This window comes from Chamaea fasciata, unplaced genomic scaffold (assembly GCF_029207755.1).
Source record: "Chamaea fasciata isolate MVZ Bird 193981 ecotype frontalis unplaced genomic scaffold, bChaFas1.0.hap1 SCAF_3, whole genome shotgun sequence".
In the NCBI taxonomy this organism is placed as follows: Eukaryota; Metazoa; Chordata; class Aves; order Passeriformes; family Sylviidae; genus Chamaea; species Chamaea fasciata.
Window position 1 is genome coordinate 88,975,300 of NW_027094088.1, and position 23,738 is coordinate 88,999,037.

Below are 23,738 nucleotides of genomic sequence, written 5' to 3' on the forward strand. Positions count from 1 at the left end.
CATAAAAATAAATCCACATGTCATAGACTTTGGTGGCCAAAGGGGCAAGCCAGGCCATCTACTTTGAACAGCACAACAGAGACCATTACATTTCACCCACTGCATGCATCCACTTGACTGGTTCCGTTCGAGCACAGACACTTCTGATCTAAACTGATTTTTACTGATGTTCACTTTATGAGTCTGGCCATTGAGCATGGCAGAGACTTCATGTTTGGATAACACTTCTCATGATACAACTCTGATCCTAAGTAGAATGCAACATCCTTGTAAAAAATAAACATTGTGCCATATCGTCTTCCACTATACTGATGTCTTTTTCATCATCCCATGTTCAAGAACCTTCTTAATTCAAGTTTATGATTATATGACAAAACATCCTCAACTTGGCTGAAAACTCTCAGCTAGAAACACAGCTTCTCATGATGCTCTCATTGTGGTTGTGATTTTTATTGTAAGAGAAGGTGAGAGTTCCTCCATCTTCCTTTTTTGTAGGCTAATCACCAAGTCCTGCTCTCCCCCAACTGACACATGCTGGTATCACCTTCAAGTCTCCAGCTAGTGATTGACTTTTCATCCACACTAACCCACTTCTAAAGTCTTCCAGTGCTTCCTGTGTTAATAAGTCAGTATTTAGGTATCTATTCCTAATATTTCACAGCTCTAATTCACTCTTGACATTATGCCAACCATTTTTATACCAGTTTTTCAATCAATTTACCTATATAAACACTTCAGGTTCCTTGTGGGATTGAATTACACCCATTGATCATAACCTTTGTCCAATTCAAACACTGTAAATCCTTCAGCAGTTGAGGGATTTAAAGAAATCTCAGCAAATAAGTGCGTTAAGGGGTGAAAGTATTTTTCTTTCTGTCAACTAGATACCACAGGTAGAAGTTTTGATGTTGAGATAATAGCATTACCAAGAGTACTTCATGAGTACAAGCAGAAAAAAAAGTGATTCTTCTGTGGGCTTTTAAAGGACTTCAATGGATATGGATTTCAGAATATATATGCTTTTTTTAAAAAAAGTAACAACTGAAATATCAGGATGTGAAATACACCCGAAAGAACCACTCAAGTATGAATACATATTTCCATCTGTAATTCACTGGATTTTCCTGATATGTACTTGGGGAAAACAAGGAAAGCATCTTTAATTGCTTGCAGTCAGTAAGCTTACCTGAAAGCTCACACATACCACAAATCCCCTCCTGGGGAGGGATGAGGGGAAGGGGTGAGAATCAAAGCAAAAAAAACAAAAAACAAAAAACAAAAAACAACCACCACTACCACCACCAAAACCCCACACCTCATGGGCTGAGATAAGAACTGTTTAATAACAGAAACATTTTAAAAAAATTTATTATAATAATAGTAATGAAAAGGACAGAAAGGAATAAAACCTAAATGAAAGAAGAGATGCAAAATACAGCTGCTCACCACACACTGACTGGTGCTCAGCCTGTCTGAGCAGAAATTGGTGACTCTCAAGTAACTCCCCTCAGTTTATACACTGACCATGACATCCTGCAGTATGGAACATCCCTTTGGCCAGTTTGGGTCAGCTGTCCTAATGGTGCTTCCTCCTGGCTTCTTGTGCAGCTGCTCAGTGGCAGAGCATGGAACACTGAAAAGTCCTCAATTTAGAGTACACCCTGCTCAGCAACAGCTAAAAATCCATGCATCATCAACATTATTCTCATACTGAGTCCAAAACACAGCAGAGTAACAGCTAAAGAACAAAATCGACTATATCCCAGCCCAAACCAGGATAAATTACATGGACTTAAGACTGTCTGAAATGTTCACCATTTTCAAGGCAATCTCTCAAGTCACCTCCATTTGCTCTGCTTTGGCTCATGCTGCCAACCAGTCTGTGTGCGTGCGAATTGGGCCCCTTCTGGAAGAAATTCACACGAAAGGCACATTCTGCACATGCCTCTACCTGCTACTGACCATTCCAGCCACAGGGTAAGACAAGAACTAGTCTGAAGTAAACCACCCAGAACATGCAGAGAAGGAAGGCAGCGTGCTCAGCATCAGGTGTGCGGCGGTGCATCAGCTCCCACGGTGCTGTGATGGTGGTGGCAGCTCCTGCCATTCCCTGTGCCAAAGCAGCATTCCTCACCTCAGCAGAGCACTTAGAGCCACAGTCAACTTGGGAGCTCCTCGCCCTTCCTTCTGCTGAACACCCAACAGTGACAGTCTCTTCATCATTAGACCTTGAAAGGCTTTGAGGACAGAGACGGTTTCATTGTCTTCGATGCACTTACACAAGCTTTGGGCCAGCATTCCTTTTGAAACATCCAACTCCAAACTGAACTGTGGTACATTTGAGATCAGATGGTGGATGGAAAGAAAACTCCTTGTTACATTGTAGCCCTGGTTTCATGTCTGAGATGTTTTGGTTTTCTGAAATTCTTTTCCCAGGGAATTTTCTGTAAACAGGAGAAATGTTTTTGTAACTGTACCTATGTTATTCATTCCTTTTCCTAGGAGGGACTTCTTGATGTCCCTCTGGTCTGACCAATGTGATTGAAGAGGTTTGTCTTTGTGTCATCAATCAAATTGGTCTGTGTAAAACAGCATATAAGGGAGACATATCCCAAAAATAAAGGAGTCATTTTCAGCCTTCTGAAGCTCAGAGTCTGTGTCGTTGTGGTGTAAAACAGCGTCACTACATCAGCATGGCTGCTGCACAGTGCTATGTTCTGGCATAGTGCAACCCCTCAGAAATGCAATCAAATACTATCTTAGTATCTCCTTTACCGCAGAATACTGAAGATTCAGAATACTGAAGTGTGTTCTCCAGCACGATTTCAAATTTTAGATGTGTGTCTCCTGTTTTTATTCAAGTAGCAAAATATAATAATTTACTTTAAAGATACATTTAGAAGAGTTGATACTCGCAGAGATCCATCTGCAATGCTTTACTGCAGAAACACTTTTGTTTTCAACTTGTAAAACAGGAACTGGAATTTTGAGGGCCTCTGGTTATTGGTTTACTTGGTAATTGGTTTGCTGCTATTTTTGACTACTGAATAATTCTATCAGGGTGTCTTTTATTTTCAGAATCCTTATTTTCTGGCTAAGTATAACTTTAATAGCACTACAACATAGGAAATGTTTTCAAATTAATGATTTACATACCCTTAGTGATTCTACCTTTCTAATCTCATACAGCTCCATAATCATAGGACAAGTGATTCTTACTGAATTTACAAAGCAGTAAGAGTTTTAAGCTCTTCAGCATCCAACAGCTCAAAAGGAGGATTCTCTTTCAGATTTTTCCATTTTTTCATCATCATCATTTCCAAAATATTCAGCTTACGAAGGAAACACAAAATGATCAAAATATGTGAAATATGAAAATAAATTGCCATTTTCTTCAAATAGCAACAAAAGCATTAATTTCAATCTTTTGTTAGTTACTTGCAACTATATACCATAATCTGTACATTTTTCCGCTACTTAATTATAGTACTCCTAATAAAAGGAAAGAAAATATAGTTTAAGGCAATTTGTAGTACTATTAATCAAGTGATGTAAACCCACAATAATGAAGTAAGCCAATAGAGCACAAAGGCTTTTCCCCATACCCTTTTTTCTTGCACTTCAGTTTAAGATTTTTCATTCAGAGGATTTGTGTGGTTATATTCTCTTCATTGTAACACAGACTTATTTTTCAAAAAAATTATGCTTGAATATCTAAAAATCAGTTTATTCTAATGTAGCAATACACTACAGAATACATGTACAAACAGCCCATTTCTAAGAGAAGCTCAGAAAGGAAGAGCTGGAAGTTTAATGTCTACATGAGCAAGTTACAGATGAACCAGAAATTACATTTTCCCTTGGATCACCTGCATGCAATGCGTTGATGACCTCATTCTTCTCCCAGCTGTTTCACTTAAGACCATAAATCTCATGGCATGTCCAAGAGTTCCACTTCTATTGAAAGAATCCATGATGTCCACCTAGGCACCTCCAACTCAGGTATTCAGTAATGCTAAATGAGAGGACAGTTACCGCTTCCAAAGAAACTTCAAAATTCAAAGCTTTTTAACCATCTACTACAACCCATGGACTTCCACACATCAGGTGGGGTGATGCCAGGAGCCTAACCAACAGGAGAAACCATCCTTGTACAAGGATCCATGCCTGGCACTTGGATAATTTGTTTATATCCATGCAGCCTCTGACACCTAAAATCATAGATGAATTCATTCTATACAAAATAACTACTTATTACTTCCTAGCCATTAGCCACAGAATTATACCAGAATCATTATAAACACAGGCAGCACAGCACACAAATGTACAAAGCTAGGCTGTCATTTGAGAGACAAAGTTACAGCTAAAACAAAGCTTCAGGTGGGCCAAGGCAAGCTCAGAAAAATGGAAGTCAGTGAGTCTTCACGTCAAAGCCTCACAGAGTTGGTGCAAGTCCCCAGCACTGACAGTGCTGTGTTTATGTGGTTAAAAGGCTCCACTGGTAGCAAGGTCACTCAACGGGGAGGGCATAAGGTTGTCTTGAAACTCCTTAAGCAGCAGGCAAAATAAAATTGAGGTCTTTTAAATCCCTGGGAGAATACCCAAAGACCATGCTAGACAATAGCAGCTCTGCTTGGAGCTCCCATCCACCACAGGATGGTTTCTGCTGGACTGAAAGCAGTTTGGGTTGGGCAACCTGGGCTTTGGGAGAATGGGTGGAGTTTAGGGGACCCAAAGCTTTATTCCATGGCTGCTTAGCTTAGCAGGACACAGGAGGCTCCAACCACACTCAGATATTGAGGAAACTTTAAAAGAAATATATGCTAATAAGCTTTTAGCTTCTTCATGAGTCAGTTGGTAGAATATCTTTTTTTTACTACTTTCTTACATACTGATGTCTAAACTCTAATTACGTTCTCTTCCAAGTATCAAAACCAGCTCTCTAAATTTAGTGTCAAGGTACAAATTAGGAAGCTGATTTCCCTCAGCTCCTCATATAGAAGAGACAGGCAGACTCCTCCAGAGGGTAATTTTCCTAAGAACTCCAACTTAATTACCATCCCAACACAGCTAAAAAAAAAAATACAAAAAACTTTTTCTTTGCAATTTTTTATTAAGATGATACATAGAAAAGTGATCACAAAAGGGGATAAAAATACTTGAACTTATTGAAGAAAATCAAAAAACGTAAGCCAGACAAAAATTACCTAATAATTATGAAGAAAGTTTCCCATCCTTAAACACAACCTATAAAACTGCTTCCTAAAGCAGTAAGAATAAATACTGGATGCAATATTTATCTTTCATTTTTTCAGCCTACTAAAAGCACTAAATGCTTCTGTCCTCCAGGTGGTGAAGTGCATATTCCTCAGTATAGGGACAAATCCTAGAGAAGGGAAAGAATGTAAGAAAGAAAAAGTAACACAAATAACACGCAAATAGCACAGCTGCTTAGTCTTCAGTAAAGTATGCTTCCAGTCCTTCCAGTTCTGCATCAGCTTTTGCATTTGAAGAGGTGGGAGTGGAACTTGAATTTATGCTTTCCTGATTATTATTTTTTTGTTGAAAGTTTCCTGAGTTATTGAATTCCTTCTTCAGTTCTCTACCACCGCTTAACAGTTTCTGACTCTCTGTAAAGTACTGATTAGGATGATTCAAAGAAAACCCAATGTCATCAACCTGCACATAAAAGGAAAGAACACCAAGTTATTACACTTATTTCTAAAAATCATCTTTTCCATATTCAAGAACAGATTAATTAACAATTTAATAAGTTCCAATGTTCTCGAAGAAAACGGCATTGGTTTGTAAATAATGCCTCAGTAAATGTTAGCATGACACAAATCTAGTTTCATCAGAAAGTTTCTTCCTTCATTGTAGAAAAAAAATAACTTTAGTATACCAAACATTATTTCACACTCTCTTTCCTACAGTAAAGAAATTCTAGCACCTCAAATCATCTAAAAACACATAAGTAAAATGGCATCTTTTTAGAGATGTAGGACTATTGAACCTGCACTATAAAATGGACTTTCACCACCCAAAAGAGGGAGTGAGAGAAGTCTAGAATGCAAATGAAAGTGGAAAATACTACTGGAAGCTGTAGCAACTGCACAGCATAAATCTAGATCCTCAGTATCAGTGTGAAACTGCGAATGGAAAAGGGTAGCTTCATGTCTTTTCCTGGTCTCCCCAGAAAGGCAGAAATGCAATATTTACAAGGGAGCAGGCTAAGACAGAAGCCCCACAGGTCAAGCTTATCTTTGCTCCATCAGTTCCACCATCAGCATGCTGACTCTAGATTGCACAACCAGTACCACAGAACATTTAGTCTTCAGTGGAAAAGAATACAGGAAATTAGCATAAGGTGCAGCATATTTGTATTCCTGCTTTTTAATTAGCAGGTACATTTTTTCAGCTCTGGAACTATTCGATAAAGCAACATTCAATTAATGCTCATCAAATACTTCAAATCAACAAAGCTTTCAGCTTTACATGGAAGCTATTCTGACATATTCACCACAAACCAAAGTTATAACTTTTTTATTTCCTTTGGGAAGGCCCAGAATTGGAAATGCTTACTTTAAAAGCTGCTTTCACCTCCTATTCAAGGCAACCTGCACCTTTCACCTGCCTGTCAGTTCACGCAAATTCTAGGAACATTTTTTTTTAAATACTGTTCTTAAAATACATTGGAAGACTTACCAAGCATGGGGTAAAACACGTCATGGAAGACTAAGAGTTATATACCTATAAATTTTTCTCCCACTACATTTCTTTTTTTCCAGAAGGAAGGGGCCAATTCTGGCATAATAAGCAACTCCGCACACACACAGAGTCTCCTGAGGACATACTGTGGCTAATTTAATATGCCAAACCCCATCAATTTAAATTTCAGCCGCTTGTGAATTATCATAAAGCAGAGGATCAGTGTGTGCTCTAAATGGAACCCTGATTAAATGCACTACCACTGCCTAGCTTAGCTCCATTAGAAAATGGTGACATGGATAACAAAGTCTAATTCAGACATGAATTAGCAACTGTAGTCAGTGACCTTGCTTGAAAAATCTTAAAAGTAAGTAACAGTCCTAGAACTTTAATTTGGTACTCAAAAGGCATAACAAAAAAACCCCCCAAACACCTAACCCAAAGTCATCACTGAATTTGATTTTAGTCTTATCTGGATGAGTTTCATCCAGCCAGCTTTCGTCCATGTTCCAATTTTCATTACATGGGAACTAAATTACTTCTTTACATGAAAAAGGCTTAAAAAGTGGTATCGTGAAAAACTGACATTCCTTTTAGAAGCTCTTAATGAGCTCTGGTTTTTTTAACCTTAAAATCTCAGTTCTCTTCAGAACAATTTAAGAGTCACTTTGTAACTCTTAATTTTATTCTAAACTCTTTTCTCCCCAGCAGTCTGGAATAAGCTGTAGAAGCAGCTCACTGTCTGAATGGGTGACAACCATGTCTTCAGAGGTGATTGATGGTATTTGTGAGTTTTAATTTGTGGGTTTTTAAAAGCTATTTACAGGTTGTTAGTTAAAATTGTTGTATGATTCCATGCACCATTTTTTCCTTTTCAAACTTGAATGCCACTTGAATAAAACTCTTATCAGATGAAGCTTAGACAACTCTTAATTAAAAGAATTACACCCATTCAAACCATCAACTTTTTGTGTGAGCCTTAAAAGAGAAAGGGAAAGACTTTTTCATTATCTTCATTTGTAATATAATGATATAGAAAGAATTCTGTTCTCTGTAATTTTCAACAGGTTTCAGTTAGCATTTCTCTGAATAAAAATATTCTGCTCTGGCTGGAAATTCATGAAAATGGAAGTCTATTTTTACATTAGATTGCTCATACAACTTTATGCAAGTTCTACAGTGTTTTTAAGCAATATAGACCAAAGCACATTAATTTTAAAAGCTTTAACTTAGTTATAAGTTACCTGAGACTTACTACAAGAAATAGAGAAAGTAGATTTCTCTAACAGCTTTGCCAATTCACATTGGTAAAACTGTCTGAAATCCATCATACCCAAAGAAAAATGAATTTTCTGTACAGGCAAAACTTTAAGCTTTTAACATGCAGAAGCTTTAAAACTTTACATTTTTACCAAGTAAAAAGACCTGCCACTTCAGATAAAACTGTGTAATCCATCTAAGTAAGTGAAACTAACACAAGACCTTTTTTGGATTCAGCACAGTATGAGAGCCAGTGTGTACAAAATAACTTCAGTTCAGTATCCCTGCTATAGCAAAATATTGTTTCAAAAATCCTGAAATAATAATTTTCAAGCTATAAAAGCTATGGGTTTTAACCAAGAACTTCTAAAATGACAGCTGATAATACTACAGCTGATATCAGAGAAAAACCAGGTGGAGCAATCATGGTGGTAGAGCTTTCCTTTCTCACACTTACTGAAGAGTTAACAAATTGCCTACATGTAGCTTAGTTCCTGCCAGGTCCATGCACTGGACCACACAAGTGATGTCTGCTTTTGTTCTGTGGTTGTGAAAAAGTGAAACCAAAGTTCAGGAGAGGTGCAGCATTGAAGTTAATAAGCCCAGGTTACACAGAATACAGAGCATCAGCTTTTTGTTAGCCCATGCTATTTGAAGCCGTAGCACTGAACTGCAAGAACACAACCCCCATCACCCAACCCCCAAAAATGTATGTAAATATTCTCACTCTAGTCCAGCTGCAAGGTATTAGCTCAGTCTTAGTGCCAAGCACTAGACTGCTGAAGCTGACCCTCTGAACATCGAGAAATGAAATCTTGAACAAGTCTCTGTTACAATCTAACCCACATACACCATAACTTTTAAAAATTACAGGCAACAGCTCTTCCCAACACATATCAAACACTTTCTTGGTAAAATTTTTATTTAATTTAAGTTAAAATTCTCCATGTGAGGAAGTCCATTACTTCCATGAAAATTTTCTTAACATTGTTCCCCTGCTCAAAGAAACAAGCAAAGTTATGCTAATTGATTCTTCTGAAATTTCCTTCACTGAAAAACTCTGCTAATGATATACAGAAGGCAAAGGATTGACTGAAAACAAAGGTCACCAGCTTCAGAGACACATTTTTACCACCCCACAGAAAAAAATTAGAAATTAATAAAGCATATAGTTGTAGAATAGAAAAATCAGTCCAAGCAGGCTGGTAGCAGTAAAAGTTGTGCAGCTAAATTCTGTAAAAAAACTGTCATCATAAGCATGTGCCATTCAAACTACAATGTCTCTGTATGCTGCTTTCCTTCACTGAAATAATATCAAGAGCAAAGCAGAAAGACGATTGTGAGTGCAAGCAGCAGAGACAGATACTTATATTACCACAAAACTGATAAAAAGTAATGTTTTTCTGGAATTTCCTGTAGAAGAATGAAAAGACTTTCCTAAAATACACAGTACTGATTTATCTTTTGATGAATGTTGATCCTAGGGTCTACAGTCATCTTGGGAAAATATTATTTCGACTGACATGAGCTTACATAGAGCGAGTGTTACCTAAATTTAAAATTGTACATTATTTTCAATTTCCTTCCACATTATTAGACTTGTTCTCAAATTTCCTAACACTGTAAGACAAAGTATTCCTTTCAAAATACAGCTGCCAAAACAATACTGGACATGGGTTCAGGCTACACCTTTGCTATACATTAATACGTATGACTGCTGGAAATACGTGAAGACAAACAGTTCCAATTAAATCAATTGTGAAAACAGGTAAGAACAAGAAAGTCAGCGGTAAATGCCTCTGGGTGAGTCATCTAATCCTCATCCATATCCTCAGTAAGGCTGTTCCATAATCTGCTGTTTGAAAGGGGTGTTACCATTTTTCAGTTTGTGAAAAGAACAAAGCTGTAAAAACAGCTGTACTTCACTGAGGTTTTTTTGATGACAAGGAATCTTGAACCAGTGGAAAAGCTGGTTCTTTGGATCAAAAAATTACACACGAGACAAAGTGTGGCCATTTGTTATCTTAAAAATTTTTGGACAAAATTTTAAAATAACTTTGCTTACAATTAAGCAAATGGGAAAGCTCTGATAATGCTCATCTTGATTTAGAAAAATAATCGCACATGACTACAGATGTGAAAAAATATCAAATAAAGATTAAAAAAGGGATACATGCAATTGCTAGGAGATTAAATTAAGAGGTTTTAGATACTTTCTCTTTATTCTCTTAACAGATCAAACTTGCTCAATGCATTAAAGCCTACGTATTTGATTAAAAGCAGAATACTGAAAAAACTAAATGATTTGAATAAGGCTCAACAATATTGACCTATTCAGGAAGACAGCATAATGTTTTACTACATCTTGAATTGTTGAGGGCATTAATAACAGCAATATATAAATGCAGAACATTACAAAAGAATATTTGAAATTACTGAAAAGAAAACTAACAAGGCAAAACAACTAATGATAGATGGGCAAAGTGAAAATACTCTCTGGGCTTCATTCATGGTTTCCAAGGCCTTCCTCAAGACAAAGTGGGTGTGATAACAGCTGAACAAAGAATGGTAGCTACTCACATCATGGGTCAACTCGAAGTACTTCTGGCAGGCCAGTTGGTAATGCATGCCCTTCACCAGCTCCAGCACCTGCACAGAGGGAGAGGAATGTGACAGATTCACACCCAGCACACATTCAACTTACTGATACTTTCAACAACAAGGTATTACATGAGAGCCTTGTACAACAGCTCATGGACATCTGCAGCACATGACACCTGTGAATCCTACTAATAACTGGCAACATTTTAAAACACCCTGGCTATGTCAAAAACAAGATAAAACCACAGGAAGGTATGCCCAACCCTTAAAATGTAATTTCAATACTCTTAACTTCAAGAATAACTTGAATCTATATTTTGGTAATATAATTGTGACAGTTATTGTCAAACTATCGTATTGCAACATCTCTTCCATAATTGCAGACATAAATCTAGCAATTCCAGTGGTTGAACCATGAAGCAATCAAGGACATGATTTGTATTTTTATTTTCCACATTACCAGTTCATGCAGATGCACAATAAAATACTACTGTGCTCCCATCAGGAAAATTTAATGCAAATCCTTTAGACAAGTATCTGTGAGAGGGGAACACTTTTACTTTCAATCAGATTTGTCCTTTTGGAAATGAAGCTATTTCTAGTGAAGCTCAGCAGAATATGTGAGTGAATAGGCTGTTTTGAACACGTATTAGGAAAATCATGCCATCTTTTGTAAATACAATTTGCTTTCCAATTCTACTTCAGGTAATCTCTTCTGTGCTGCATGAAGCCCCATTCTTATCATCAGAATGAAATGCTGGTTGAAATATTTTAAAGTTTCATTACCTCCTCCCTCCTTTATATAATCAAAATGTATGTTCTCTCTGCTTATCAAACAGAGAAAATTGCTGGAATTAAGAGATAGCCTCAGCAGAAGGAAAAATAGTTTTCAAGAAATGTTAATTTCAAGCCATTTCCCAAGGTTGACCTTTGTGTCAAACACAGCAATATACAGCTTAAATCCCTGCTGTACTCATTACTGGATGCTGCCTTGTATTTATTGACAGATATACAAATAAATTACATTTGCTGAATGGATAAAAACAGCAACACACTGCCAGGAAAGTACTTAGCCCCATTATTTTTCTGTAATAGCCCAACTGATTACATTTCTATCCCTCTTGCCACCTCCTGTTAAAACTTCTGTGAAACAGAAAGGCCAAGGCCAGCTAGGCAATGAAGTCTGAAATCTGCCATTGTCTGTGTACATTCATATATTTTTTTCTCATCTCTCCCTGAAATTGACTGAAAAAGTTAGTAGTTAAGGACTGAAAAAACTCATCTATTCTAAACACTCAATTTCCTATTGCCTTACATTTGCTTGTTTGTTCCTTACAATATAATCTATGCCATACTAAACAGCTATCTCTATTTTAAAGAAAATGCTAACCATGTTATACGTATATTCTTTCTTTTAAAGTATTTTTCACTTAATATGGAGCAATTATCAGAAGACCTATCTGTCTGTCAGTTAGTTAAAAGAAACAATCATAATATTCTGTAGCATTCAGACCTGTCTAACCTGAATTTTCCAGTTGAAATAAATCAGATAATTCAATCTAGTTCATAAATACTTAAAGGTTTTCTCAAAATTCTTCTTTATTTAATCAAGATTACATATAATAAAATGATACAAATAAAAAATTTTCTAAATTTAGGTGTAAATACATTTTAAATCTCAGAACCTTAAGTGAGCAAACAAACTTAGTTATGGACAAATTCTTAGTATAAACCCTAACAGACTAAAAAAGTTGGTATATATGTAAGTTTCAAACTGGCTACATAATGGGGGACCAGATTCACCTTCTGCATATATGAAAAGGGGGGGGAATAACGGGCACATTTAATACATTTAAAGAAGAATAGCTTTAGAAGATTAACTTGCTTTATCAGGGAAGAAATTGCTAAGAGGAAACAAAAAAGGTTAAACACTGCACAGAATGGAGCCTAGCTACAAAGGAGTCCTGCTGTGTGCAAGAAACTAACAATACTCTATTAAAATAAAACAGATTTACCATCCTTAAAAAATATTATCTTCTCTACTACATTTGTGTCCATAATGAAAGCAAGCTTGCAGCTGTTTTGCCCTAGTATTTCCCAGAAACAAATCTCCACTCAAAAGCTTAATTCACAGCAGCAATTCTTCTGCCTCTACATACATTAAGCCATTTATGCTGCATTGCTTTATTTTCTAAGTAAAGGTACATACTCAAGGACTTTTTCTGTTAGTCCTTATGTGCCTTTTTCTTCACTGCCATCTGCAACTTGCTTTTCTGATGTTACTCTACTGACTGCTAATGAGGCTGAGATGATGTTTGGCAGATGTATGCAGCCACCTGCTTTCATAGATCCTCAGTACTCAAAGTAAAGATGTTGCATGGATAGTTGGGGCTATAATTATCCACTGTTATTTTCAACTTACTCAAAGTGAGTTTGGGTTTGGGTGTTTTTACATTGCGGAATTAACTTATTGTGAAAATCTTTCTACTTAGACTCAGTTATATATGATTAATTTCTAACTTTCCCTGGAAAGTTTCTTTAGCTGCAAGGGAAAATATTTTTACAGACAGCAATAACCTAAAACTTTTTAAATAGATCAACAGGGAGAGTATTAGGAGTTTTTTTCTCTGTGGTGGTCTCGTGGTGGGTTTTTTTGTAGGTTTGGCAGGGTTTTGTTCAGGGTTTTGAGGGGACTTTTTTCATTCATAGAAACATACAGCCATATCAGAAAGGCCTAGGCATAGACTGGCTTATTTATTCCCATCTCTGTGAAGAATCTCCAACCCACCAAAACACTAAATCTGTTGAAGAATATTACACAAAGTTCACTGAGTGACTTAATCAAAACCTTTAATTTAATCCAGTTATAGGGAAAAACAAGATTTTTAAATTAAGAGGAAAATTCTACTAGAAAGAACAAGCCTTCTTCTGAAGTTATATGCTGCTCATCGACATAAATATTTTTCCCTAAAGAAATGTTTTTACTCCTAATAGAAAAGCAGAAAGAACTAGTCTAGACTCTGTTTCTCCTCTTTGTAGAGTCAGAATTTTTTACCACTTTTTGCTTTTGCTATTATTATTGACATGATTTGAGGAAAAGGTAATTTCTCCAAGAAAACTTTCTGAAACAAATAATAGGTATTTTGAAATAACTAATTCAAAGCCTATCATTTCTATCTCCCTATATGTAAGATGTGCAGGCAACACATTACAGTGCATTTAGTATAGCATCACAACAGATGTATTTATCACAGAATCATAAAATGGTTTGAGTTGGAAGGGACCTTAAAGATCATCTGGTTCAGACCACCTGCCATGGACGGAGACAACTTTCACTAGACCAGATTGCTCAAATGTCCCATCCAACCTGGCCTTGAACACTTCCAGGGATAGGAAATCTACAACTTCTCTGGACAACCTGTTCCAGCAACTCACCACCCTCACAGTAAGAATTTCTTCCTTCTATCTAATCTAAACCTCCCTCTCTTTCAGTTTGAAGTAATTCCCCCTTGTCCTGTCACTACATGCACTTGTTCAATGTCTCATATGTAAAAACATAACATACACCTTATATTCTTCAAATTGATTAGCTATTATCAAACCTGATTTCATTAAGATTTTACCTGATTAGCAGTGTACCAGAGAGAGAAATGAAGAATTACTATAAATTCAAATGCTATGCACCTACACATTCACACACTAGATGCTCAAGTTAATGCTTCTTTCTCCAAGAAGCATTAAAAAAAAAAAGCTACTATCACAAACATAGACTACCATAAGGAAAATGTGAAATTAATACCAGTCAAATAATTCAATTCTTGAATTGGAATAAACATCAGGATTAGCTCTCTGCTTTAAGCACTGTGATACCTAGCAAGACATGTAAGTCATCTGCTGCATTACTTTGAGATGATTACTTCAGCAGATACAATCCTAGACAAGATACAGCCTCAGAAAATCTAGACTGGAACAACTGGTTGGATCCAAATACTTCAGAGCAAGCAGATTAACATATTCAAGTGCTTTGATCAGTTTTTTTCATTACTGACAATACTAAAAAATGAATGCAATGAAAGCAGTCTAATGCTCAGACTGACTACTGAACTCAGGTGAGGTCTGGCAGTATTTGCTCTGTACCATCAGCACAAGGTCCAGCTTTCCCATTTCACATCCAGTCTTGTGAAAAAGCCCTTTAGGATGGCGTTTGCTCCTACCACGCAGCAGCCAAATGCTTTATCTACACTGGAAAAACTCAGAAACTCTTATGAACCTTAAAGGAAAGGGTGCATGTCAAGAGTATGGACAGCTCCAGAAACACAAGGCTGAGAACAACACTAGAAATCTGAGCATCTTGAGTAAAACCACAGCCATTAGGGCTAAACACTAGCCCCCATTGTGGCTCACATAACAGCCATGAGGAACAAGCTTCAAAGAAAAGGAACAGCCTTGTTTGTGGGTTTGGAGGGAAGATGTGAGTACTCTAAAAGATAAAAAGATAAAAATCCCACCGGGGGACCAATTCATCAGTGCATTGCTAAATTTAAAATAGATATTTGAAAAATTATGCATCATTCCTAGAACTCTGAAACAGAGGAAGGAACAAGCATAAGAGGTCCTAAGCCCCAGAAAAAAACATACCATTTATTGAAATACACAGCTCAAGCTCTGAACCTTTCATTAAAAACAGGTATCTACCGGTTTTTAAGGGAGCTCTTGTTGGACCTGGAGTTAACAGGAAGTCTAAGAGTCAAAAGGTTTCACTCTTAGTCAAAAGGTTTGAGTGAATGCCAGTCTTGAGAGCAAGCTACTAGAAAGGTAGTTACATGAGACCACTGAAAGATTGGTAAACCATCCACCTCTAATATTTATTCACAGAGTTAAAGGAAGAAAACAATTTCCGATATGCAGCAACTGTCATCAACATCAGACAAGACTTCTAAAAGCCATAGTCTGGATGGAAGGATCCTGAATTGCTATTAGTCACTCAAACATTATTGGACCATGAAAATGGCACAAAAAGGAGGGGTAGCAATAATGACAACTTGGAGACAGACGGCAACTATTTTTCTTCCTCTGCTCCTACTGGATGTCTCAAAGAACATCTGATGTAAAAGGTTAATTTCTGAGAACCCAGGCACAGCCAACATTTTATTTTATGTTATTTTATTTTTATTAGGCTTTGCATGGAGGGTGTATAATTTTGTGGGGTTTTTGGTTTAACGCTAGGAGTGGACACTGAAGAGCCCTTTACCCTAATTGCACTTAAACACCACAAAAGTCATGGACAGAACATCCATTTCTGGACAAAGAAGACATTGATGGAGACAATTTTTCTTAGTCACTTTTGATAAGAAAATATAAGACTGTTACTGAATCAAAATTCTACTTTACAAAAAAAAAACCACAAACAACAAAAAACCAAAAAACCCTAAACGCATACACATACAAAAATAAAATCACAATTCCCATTAAATAAGGAACTACATTAAATATGAAGACACTGTCTCTTACTGTGCAAATTCACTGAAGAAATAACCTCTACTAAATCCTACCCACACATAAAGCAAGGCATCTAAGCCAGTAAATCCTCACCAGTCTTTCCAATGATTAGCAGGATAAAAATCCCAGACCAGCATCAATTCTTGATGTATATATAAGGAAAGAAAGCCAAAGGAAAGTATCTCTAGGGCCTGTCAGAGATACAGATGCTTATTGATATGAACCAGAAGAAAATAGGGGAAAAAAAGAAAAAGGAAAAAACACTCCTAGGAAAAAGTACAAGTATTTCAGGAATTTGTCAAGAATTACTATAGTGAACAATAAACTCTTTAAAACTATTCTCTTTTTACTTGCATCTTAATTAATCCTTCCAAGGGAGACTTCTTTAAGTGGAACTTTCACATTCTTTTCCATCTAGTACAACAGTTTGTTGATGCCGGACAAGTAATGGTGATATTCCATAGGAACTAAAGACAACAACTTAAAGAAGGTTTTTCCTATGAACTTAAACAGGATCCAGGCAGTTAATATACAGAATTGTTTGGTCTCAGCTTAAATCTCACCAGTACGTCTTCTTTCAATGAAATTGATGACAACTTCTTACTGCCTAAAGCTCTTACTAGAGCAAGCAGTGGGAGTCACACTTCTTCAGGACACATCTCGAAGCTCCAATTCCTACATTGTTTTTGCTAATAGATTTCCAATTTATGTTTACATTTTTCAAAAGCTAATAAAAATTTCTGCTAATTTCATTAGGTGCCTTATGTGCTTTTGTTGTTCAGAGGAAGTTAGCACAACAGATAACGAGGAATGTATGGGTTTTAGAAGCGTATTACAGAAAAGACTGACTACACAGAAGTCATCCACAAAACACTGCAAGAATAAAAATAAATTCTCTAAAACACTGCCAGGTTCATTTAAACTTCCTTTCTAATCACAGTGCAGTAAAACAAGGTATTAAAAAAATTCTGGATTGTATCCACTATTGTAATAAACCTACTCATAATATTAAACAATAAAAGCTGGTGAGAATAATCATCACATGAGTGGGAGCACTGCAGCCAGAAAGCCCAAATTCTGGTATAAACCTTTTAAAAGAAGAAATATTTCACAATACACACTGACAAATTGCACATGGCATTTCTACACGAGTAGAAAGTAAAACTGAAAAGCAGTGCCTTATTAATGAAAGTGTCAAGCAAAATATGCCTTACCTGAGTTATTCCACTGGGAGGGATCTTGTAGGACTGCAGCTTTTGCTTCAGTAGCTCGGGATCGCTGTGGCGGAATGGGCACCCTGACAGTAAAAAATAAGCAAGCTCACAAACAAGGCAGTTTACTCAGGAGTTAGTGCAGTAAGGCACTCAAGAGACCAGCTAAGCTGTTCCTAATTGTCTAACAGCTTATTAATAGGAAAGTTAATTACCCATGTGTACAATTGCTTATTTTCTTTTCTTTAAATAATTACTCTACTGCAGAGTTATCAGGGCACCACAGGCTCAAGAGTCACATAAAATATCCCACCATAAAGAGGCCACAATTCTTATTCACTGACAGGAAAGGAGTTTAAGTTGGTTCCTTACTAACATTGACAGTGTTGGTACATTTAATACCAAATACATTTAATATTTTTTTGGGGAAAAAACCCAAGAAAATAAAAGTAATGAGAGACAACTGGTCTTTAAAAGCATGGTCTGTTGTAAAAATATCACCTTATAAGTACTTGAACAGTTCCACAACCTAAGTAAAAGTGGATTATTTTTTTTTTCGTCCTACAGTGAGTTTTGAGACACAACTGAATGAATGACTTAGTATTGGCATAACAACAGTGAAGTGAGTGCAGGTTTTCCATATTTAGTCATACAGCTGTAGGAGATATTAAAATACCCTAGCAAACTTCAGACTTTCTGTATGATTGAATTCATATCTCAGAACACCTCTAAGTGGCCATTTCTTAAAGCACCTGCACATTTAGAGTCTCCTTGAACTGCATGACACAACATATATAAAACCAGCAGTTATCAAGTCTGATCTAAAGCGAACAGTTCAAGACCACTATGGTCTGGAAATTAAATACATAATTTAAGATACTACACGAGGGAATAATGTCTCTAGCCAAGGGATCCTGCCGTTTGTAAATTTTTGGGGTTTTTCCCATTAAGGAACTCACCATGATAATCCCCTTGACTTGGTGGATTGGACATGATAATCTTCATGCAGCTGTATGGGGTATAATCAGTCCTCTTTCCTTCTTTCCCATAGCTGTGGCGAATGCTGTAAGCATATCCTTTGTCAAACTGAAAAAAAAAAGAAGAATAAATTCTTACATATTGGGTCAATAATTCTATCTTCTCTGCAAATAGAAATACTGAATAACAAAATAAGTTCTTCAAACACACCCAAACTGAGGAAAATAAAAACCTAGTTGCTCACTGCTAGCTTTGGGTCTTATATTATACAAACTTGCATTTGTACATATATGTGCTTTACAAACAAAACTCAAGAGAAGTGTGTAACTGTATTGATTAAAGATCTTTTCAGCTGGTTCTGTAATGGCTTTAAAGATAAGATGATACAAAGCTCAAAAATTTGGACACTACAATATTAGTAAATGGAGAAAACATGTTAATTTAAAATCTTTCACAAATGTCCATAAATTGCCTGATCGGAAAAAAAAAAATAGAAATACAGATTTCTTTACTCAGGTTCACATTCTTCTTCTCCCGAAGTACAATGTTACACCGATACTTTGCTTCGCACTGAACTTCAATTCTTCAGATTCTAAAATGAAATATACTTTGCTTGCATAAAGAAGGTTTTATCGTTGGTCTACCAACAGACTAACAACCCCTACAATAAAATGAAATCTTCTAAAGTATATAGATGTAATCAAACATTTATCTTTACAGCTCAGCACAAGGCTATCAATATATCATTTTAGATAAGCCCTGTGGAAACCATTCAATTGCATGAGGTCATGTCATTTTTTACGTGCTAATAGGTGATATAAAATCTGTAGAGCAATCAGATTACTTAATATATAGATTCCATTATATTGCATTAGCTACTATAAGACAACAAGGAACATTTGTTCAAATAACATACTTCAAGTTCTAAAAACCACAAATATGATAAAACAATGAAGCATCATATTTAGAATTACACCTCTTCAGTCTCTCTTTGCCTAAAAAAAGAGCAATGGCAATACATAAAAGTAACAAGTCTGCTCTTGCTCAATTCAAAATTATAGCATTAATCTCAAATTCTTCATCTAAATATAGACAATTCCCATAAGAATTTAAGTTTTCTTCTCGAAACCCATTTTAAATTAATTTTTTACTCTGACTCTGGTTGTACCACTGCTAACACTACTACTGCAAGTATATCCTCATTTCTACCACATCAAGTAGTTCCCTATTTGGCCTGTGGATGTCCGAGCAGTACTTCATATTCATATGCCTATGAGATCTCTTGACTGGCCTAAAGATAACAAAACAGAAACATAATTTTTTCTCCATATAAAACACGTCAATGATTTTGAAAATACAGTTACTTGAAACTCTATAATATGCAAATATACACGATAAATGTGCATAAAAATATACACAAACTTTGAGAATAAAATCCTAAATTGCACCTGACTCAAATAGTGAAAAAGAAACTTCATCAAGATGCTGCTCATAATCAAGTCAATACAAGAGGAAGACTAAAATTCAGCACTCGTCCCTAATAAGGCTTAAGGACATCCAAAGCTCTGAACAAACATTGACTAATTAATCCATACCGTGCATTTGACAAAGTGACTTTACTTTAAAAGACTTTTTAAAAAGCAGGAAGGGGAAGAAAAGAGAGAAAACAGCATTTTGTTTCCCAGCATAGCCACAGGCAGGATCAAGCAGGTGGGAATACTCCTTCCTATCTATAGTCAACCTTTTTGCTCAGGAGATAAAAGAACTGGTTGGTTGAATAGCAAATGAACACTACTTTTTCTAGCAACAGAGTTGGGTTTACCAACTCATCATTAGAAAGAATTCTCTAGGTGTGTGCTCACACTCTCAGGGCCAGGGAACAGCTCCCCACCTCTTCACAGGGCACCAGCAGCTGCTGGCCAAGTCCTGCTGCTGCTCCTGTTGGAGCCACAAATGGTCTGGTTTCTCCTCAAACACAGCAAAGATCAAATACAAATTGCATTTTAAATTCCAATCTCTGCATGAACCTATTAAACAGAAGATGGAATCTGTGATCCTGCAGCCACCTATTCTTCTACTCAAAAGTTCTGGAATCTTTCATCGTTTTCAAAAGATGAATTAAAGCACATTTCATCTTCTTAACAAAGGATATTTGAAAAAGCAATTAAGTTAGACTAAATTTTTTTTTCAAGAGTAAAGCAAATCATGAATGCTTCAGGATGTACTGCTTAGTTTCCTAGAAAATTAACACCCCTCTTTAACAGTTCTGTATACTAAAGTCTTGAGCTGTACTTATCATATCACTTGCCTTAATGCCCAGAGAAATTATATTTAGTACCTAATTCATTACTTTATGCTGAGAAGCAGCTCCTGCAGTAAATGGAAACAACAGCTACATAGTAGCACAACACAGCCTTGGGACAGGTTGTATGTTTTCCCGTTGCTTTCCTGTAATCCTGTTTGGTTCTTTCATTTTGCAGTGGCAGATGGCAGAGAATAACAGAGCTACGTGGTGCAAGTTGGCACATGTGCAGTTACATGCATCACTGAGAGCTCTCTCATCCCTGTGATTCAGCTTCTCTTATCTCTTGATCAAGGAAACAGGATTTTAGCAGGGCAAATATCTCACAGGCTCTGTGGTCATCCTCAGCAGAAAGAAACCATGAATTGGGGCATTTGATTACAGAACAGCCTTCTTTGTACATTGGGGAATGAACTCCATGGTCAGCCTCATTCTTTCCTAATACCAGTATTCTAGGATGCGCATAAAGGAAAAGCAAACATGAGGAGCAACCTGTTTTGCTAGAAAAAGCACCAAGGTAAAATTAGACATGTTTGAAATCTGCAGAAACAAGAAGGCATTTCTATTTATTCTAACGCTCCAAAGTGGTTCAATTAAAGTTCCTTGAACAAAACAAACTATAGACAGCACATATCATGCATGTAGGTGTTTGCAGGGTCATTCTAATTGCTTATAAATTGCTTTGTTAAACTATTTTAGAGAAACAGCTTTAAAATCCACAAAACTACTATTACCATCTATTCTAACTGCAATCTATTAAAAGGGCATTATGGCAACAACCTGTAAAAGGTCAGACTCAAATTAAGTGATTTGAAAAATCACCAAAAAATTTTGGTGATTTTTGTAAGGACTTAAGAAGGTCTTATTGAACCCTTATATGAACTTGTTCAAGTCCAAGTAATGATGCTGCAGGAGTAAGTACATTTCCCTTCTACTCTGCGTGATAGCTTCCATTGAGATGAAACTAATAAAACCCCAAAAAATTATTCACAGAAAAGCTGGTCATGTTCTACAAATCCCACCACAGTTGTACTAAATACCAACAGGAATTGCCAAAGTTACTATGAAACAGTAATACTGAAGCAGTATCATTACACTGCTGAGATGACCTACTGCTGGTCACACTTGACAGCAAGGATTCTCTGCAACTTTTTAACTGTATGGCCCATATCAGGACTATCTCACTTACTCTGCCTCTATTTAGCTCTCTGAGCTTTCTAAAATCTGCAACACATTTATAATTTATGTGTGAGGTGAATGGGCCATGGCTTTGGCAAGGGAGAAAGAGATCAAGAAATATGTCTCATTTAAGCAATGAACTGATTTCACACTGAGACCAAGAAGCTGAGGCAAAGGCAGCCTTACCAAAAATTGTCACTTGGATCTTGGAATGTGCAAGTCTAGGCATTAGCAGCAGGGTGAATTTTTGTTTTAAAAGTACTGCAAGTCAACCCTCCAAGCTTTTACTTGATCACTAAAGACAAAGTATTTTAGGAACTTCTCTTTCCTTTAGGCATGGCTGTAGGATGCATGGGATGCCATCGCAGAGCACTTCAGACCAGACAAGTGGGTAGTTTTGAGGTTTTATGCCCCAGTGCCTGTTGTAATGAACTGACACATCCATTGTACAATACTGAATGTGCTCACGGTGATACTGGGTAACCTGGTGGCACTGACGCTTTCTTACACAACTTCTCCCTATAAGAAAAAAAACTCTGAGTACTGATAAGTGGGACAAAACCAATAGTCCAAAGCCAGAATCAAGGAGGCTTGCGAGACAGTTCACTTGGTATAGATAATACTGTAGCAAGGAACTTAGCTTTTGCTTCTATGTGGTACATTCACACGAGTATCAGGGTAAGGAGGCTTTATCCGTCTAATAAATGTTAGTTAAGACACGTGTACTGTACCGGACAGCCTTCACTCAAAGATATAGAAGTTATAGTATAAATAAAAAGGGATGGGTATAGATACAGACATCTAAAAGCTATAAATTTGCAACTAATACCAGCTTATCATATTCCAGATAGGAAGTTTAGGAAAAGCTTTTTTCAACAAGTTCTGATCACACAAATGCATACAAGATCTTTAGGAAGCAGGAAAGCATGAGTCATGTCTGCCCCATAATTATCAGTCTGATCTAAGAGAATACACGTTCAAAAGAGAGCTACAAGAAATGACATTCTCTAGCCCCTCCAGTCACTGACCAATAGGCATCATGTCATCCCTGGCACTTACCTTCCTTATACCACTTGCTATTATTTAGTAGATTAGTATCTGTAAATACAACTAGGTGCCCCATAAAATTTGTAATCAAATCTGATACTCAGCATGCATATTAGGATTGAAAATAATTTGCTGTAAGGTCTTGCAAGCCCTGCATGCTCAGGTTCACACTTCGACAAAACTTTCATGTTTCAGTTAAAACTCCTTTCATATATCCTTGTAAGATTTTACACACCTACTCCTCACAGTACTGAGAAATTTATTTATTTATTTAAAGTCTATCAACTAAGCAAAATGGAGTACTAAGTTCATCTAGCTTCTTGACTGTCCACCTGACTAGTTCCAAGTCTGCAAAATTCAAAGAAGTAACGGCTTAATATCTTTTTTTTAAACAGTCACTGGGTAATTTCTTGTCTAAAATTGTTGAGCCTTTATAGGTAACAGCTTCAGATTCATAAATCTATCGCACACAGTCATGTATCTGCTGAAATAACTGGTTCTTTTTCATCCATTTCCTAGGCAGTCACTTAAATCATTACTGTTGACACTGCTTAGTTGGCATATCTTTATCCAAGCAACATTTCTTTTTTTAAGCTCCTTCTTAAAATAACCTCCACTTGAGATTATCTTTTTGCAAGCACAGTTGTATTTAGGAGCACGAATAAATGCCTATCTGCCAACAACAAAAATTTGTCCTAAATTACCATCCCGTAGCCCAATTTCTACCTCAAAGGTACAGATCAGAGACATCACTTAAAACCGAGCTGGAAAACTACTACACTGTGTAGCAGTCAGCACAGACCAATTCACAGCAGTATAAAAAAACCTTTTCCCTTCCAATTCCAAGATTATCAAACTACATGAGGCAAGAACCACTTAGCCCTGGAGACAGCTTCATCTGCTACAAGAAAATCAGAAATCTTTTATATCAGTCGAACACCTTGTATACTACC

The 23,738-nt window shown here is 36.6% G+C and overlaps 1 protein-coding gene across 1 annotated transcript in view; it reads right to left on the bottom strand.

Moving 5' to 3' along the window:
• Positions 1-5,078: 5,078 nt before the first annotated feature.
• The window catches only part of PRIM2 (DNA primase subunit 2), a 93,803-nt gene continuing 75,143 nt past the window's right edge, over positions 5,079-23,738 (bottom strand). The window contains exons 10-13 of the mRNA XM_066180547.1: positions 18,239-18,365; positions 17,283-17,365; positions 10,549-10,617; positions 5,079-5,679 (exon numbers count right to left, since the gene is read on the bottom strand). Coding sequence (XP_066036644.1) covers positions 5,452-5,679; positions 10,549-10,617; positions 17,283-17,365; positions 18,239-18,365 — 507 coding nt within the window. The 3' untranslated portion in view covers positions 5,079-5,451. The remainder of the gene's footprint in view (positions 5,680-10,548; positions 10,618-17,282; positions 17,366-18,238; positions 18,366-23,738) is intronic.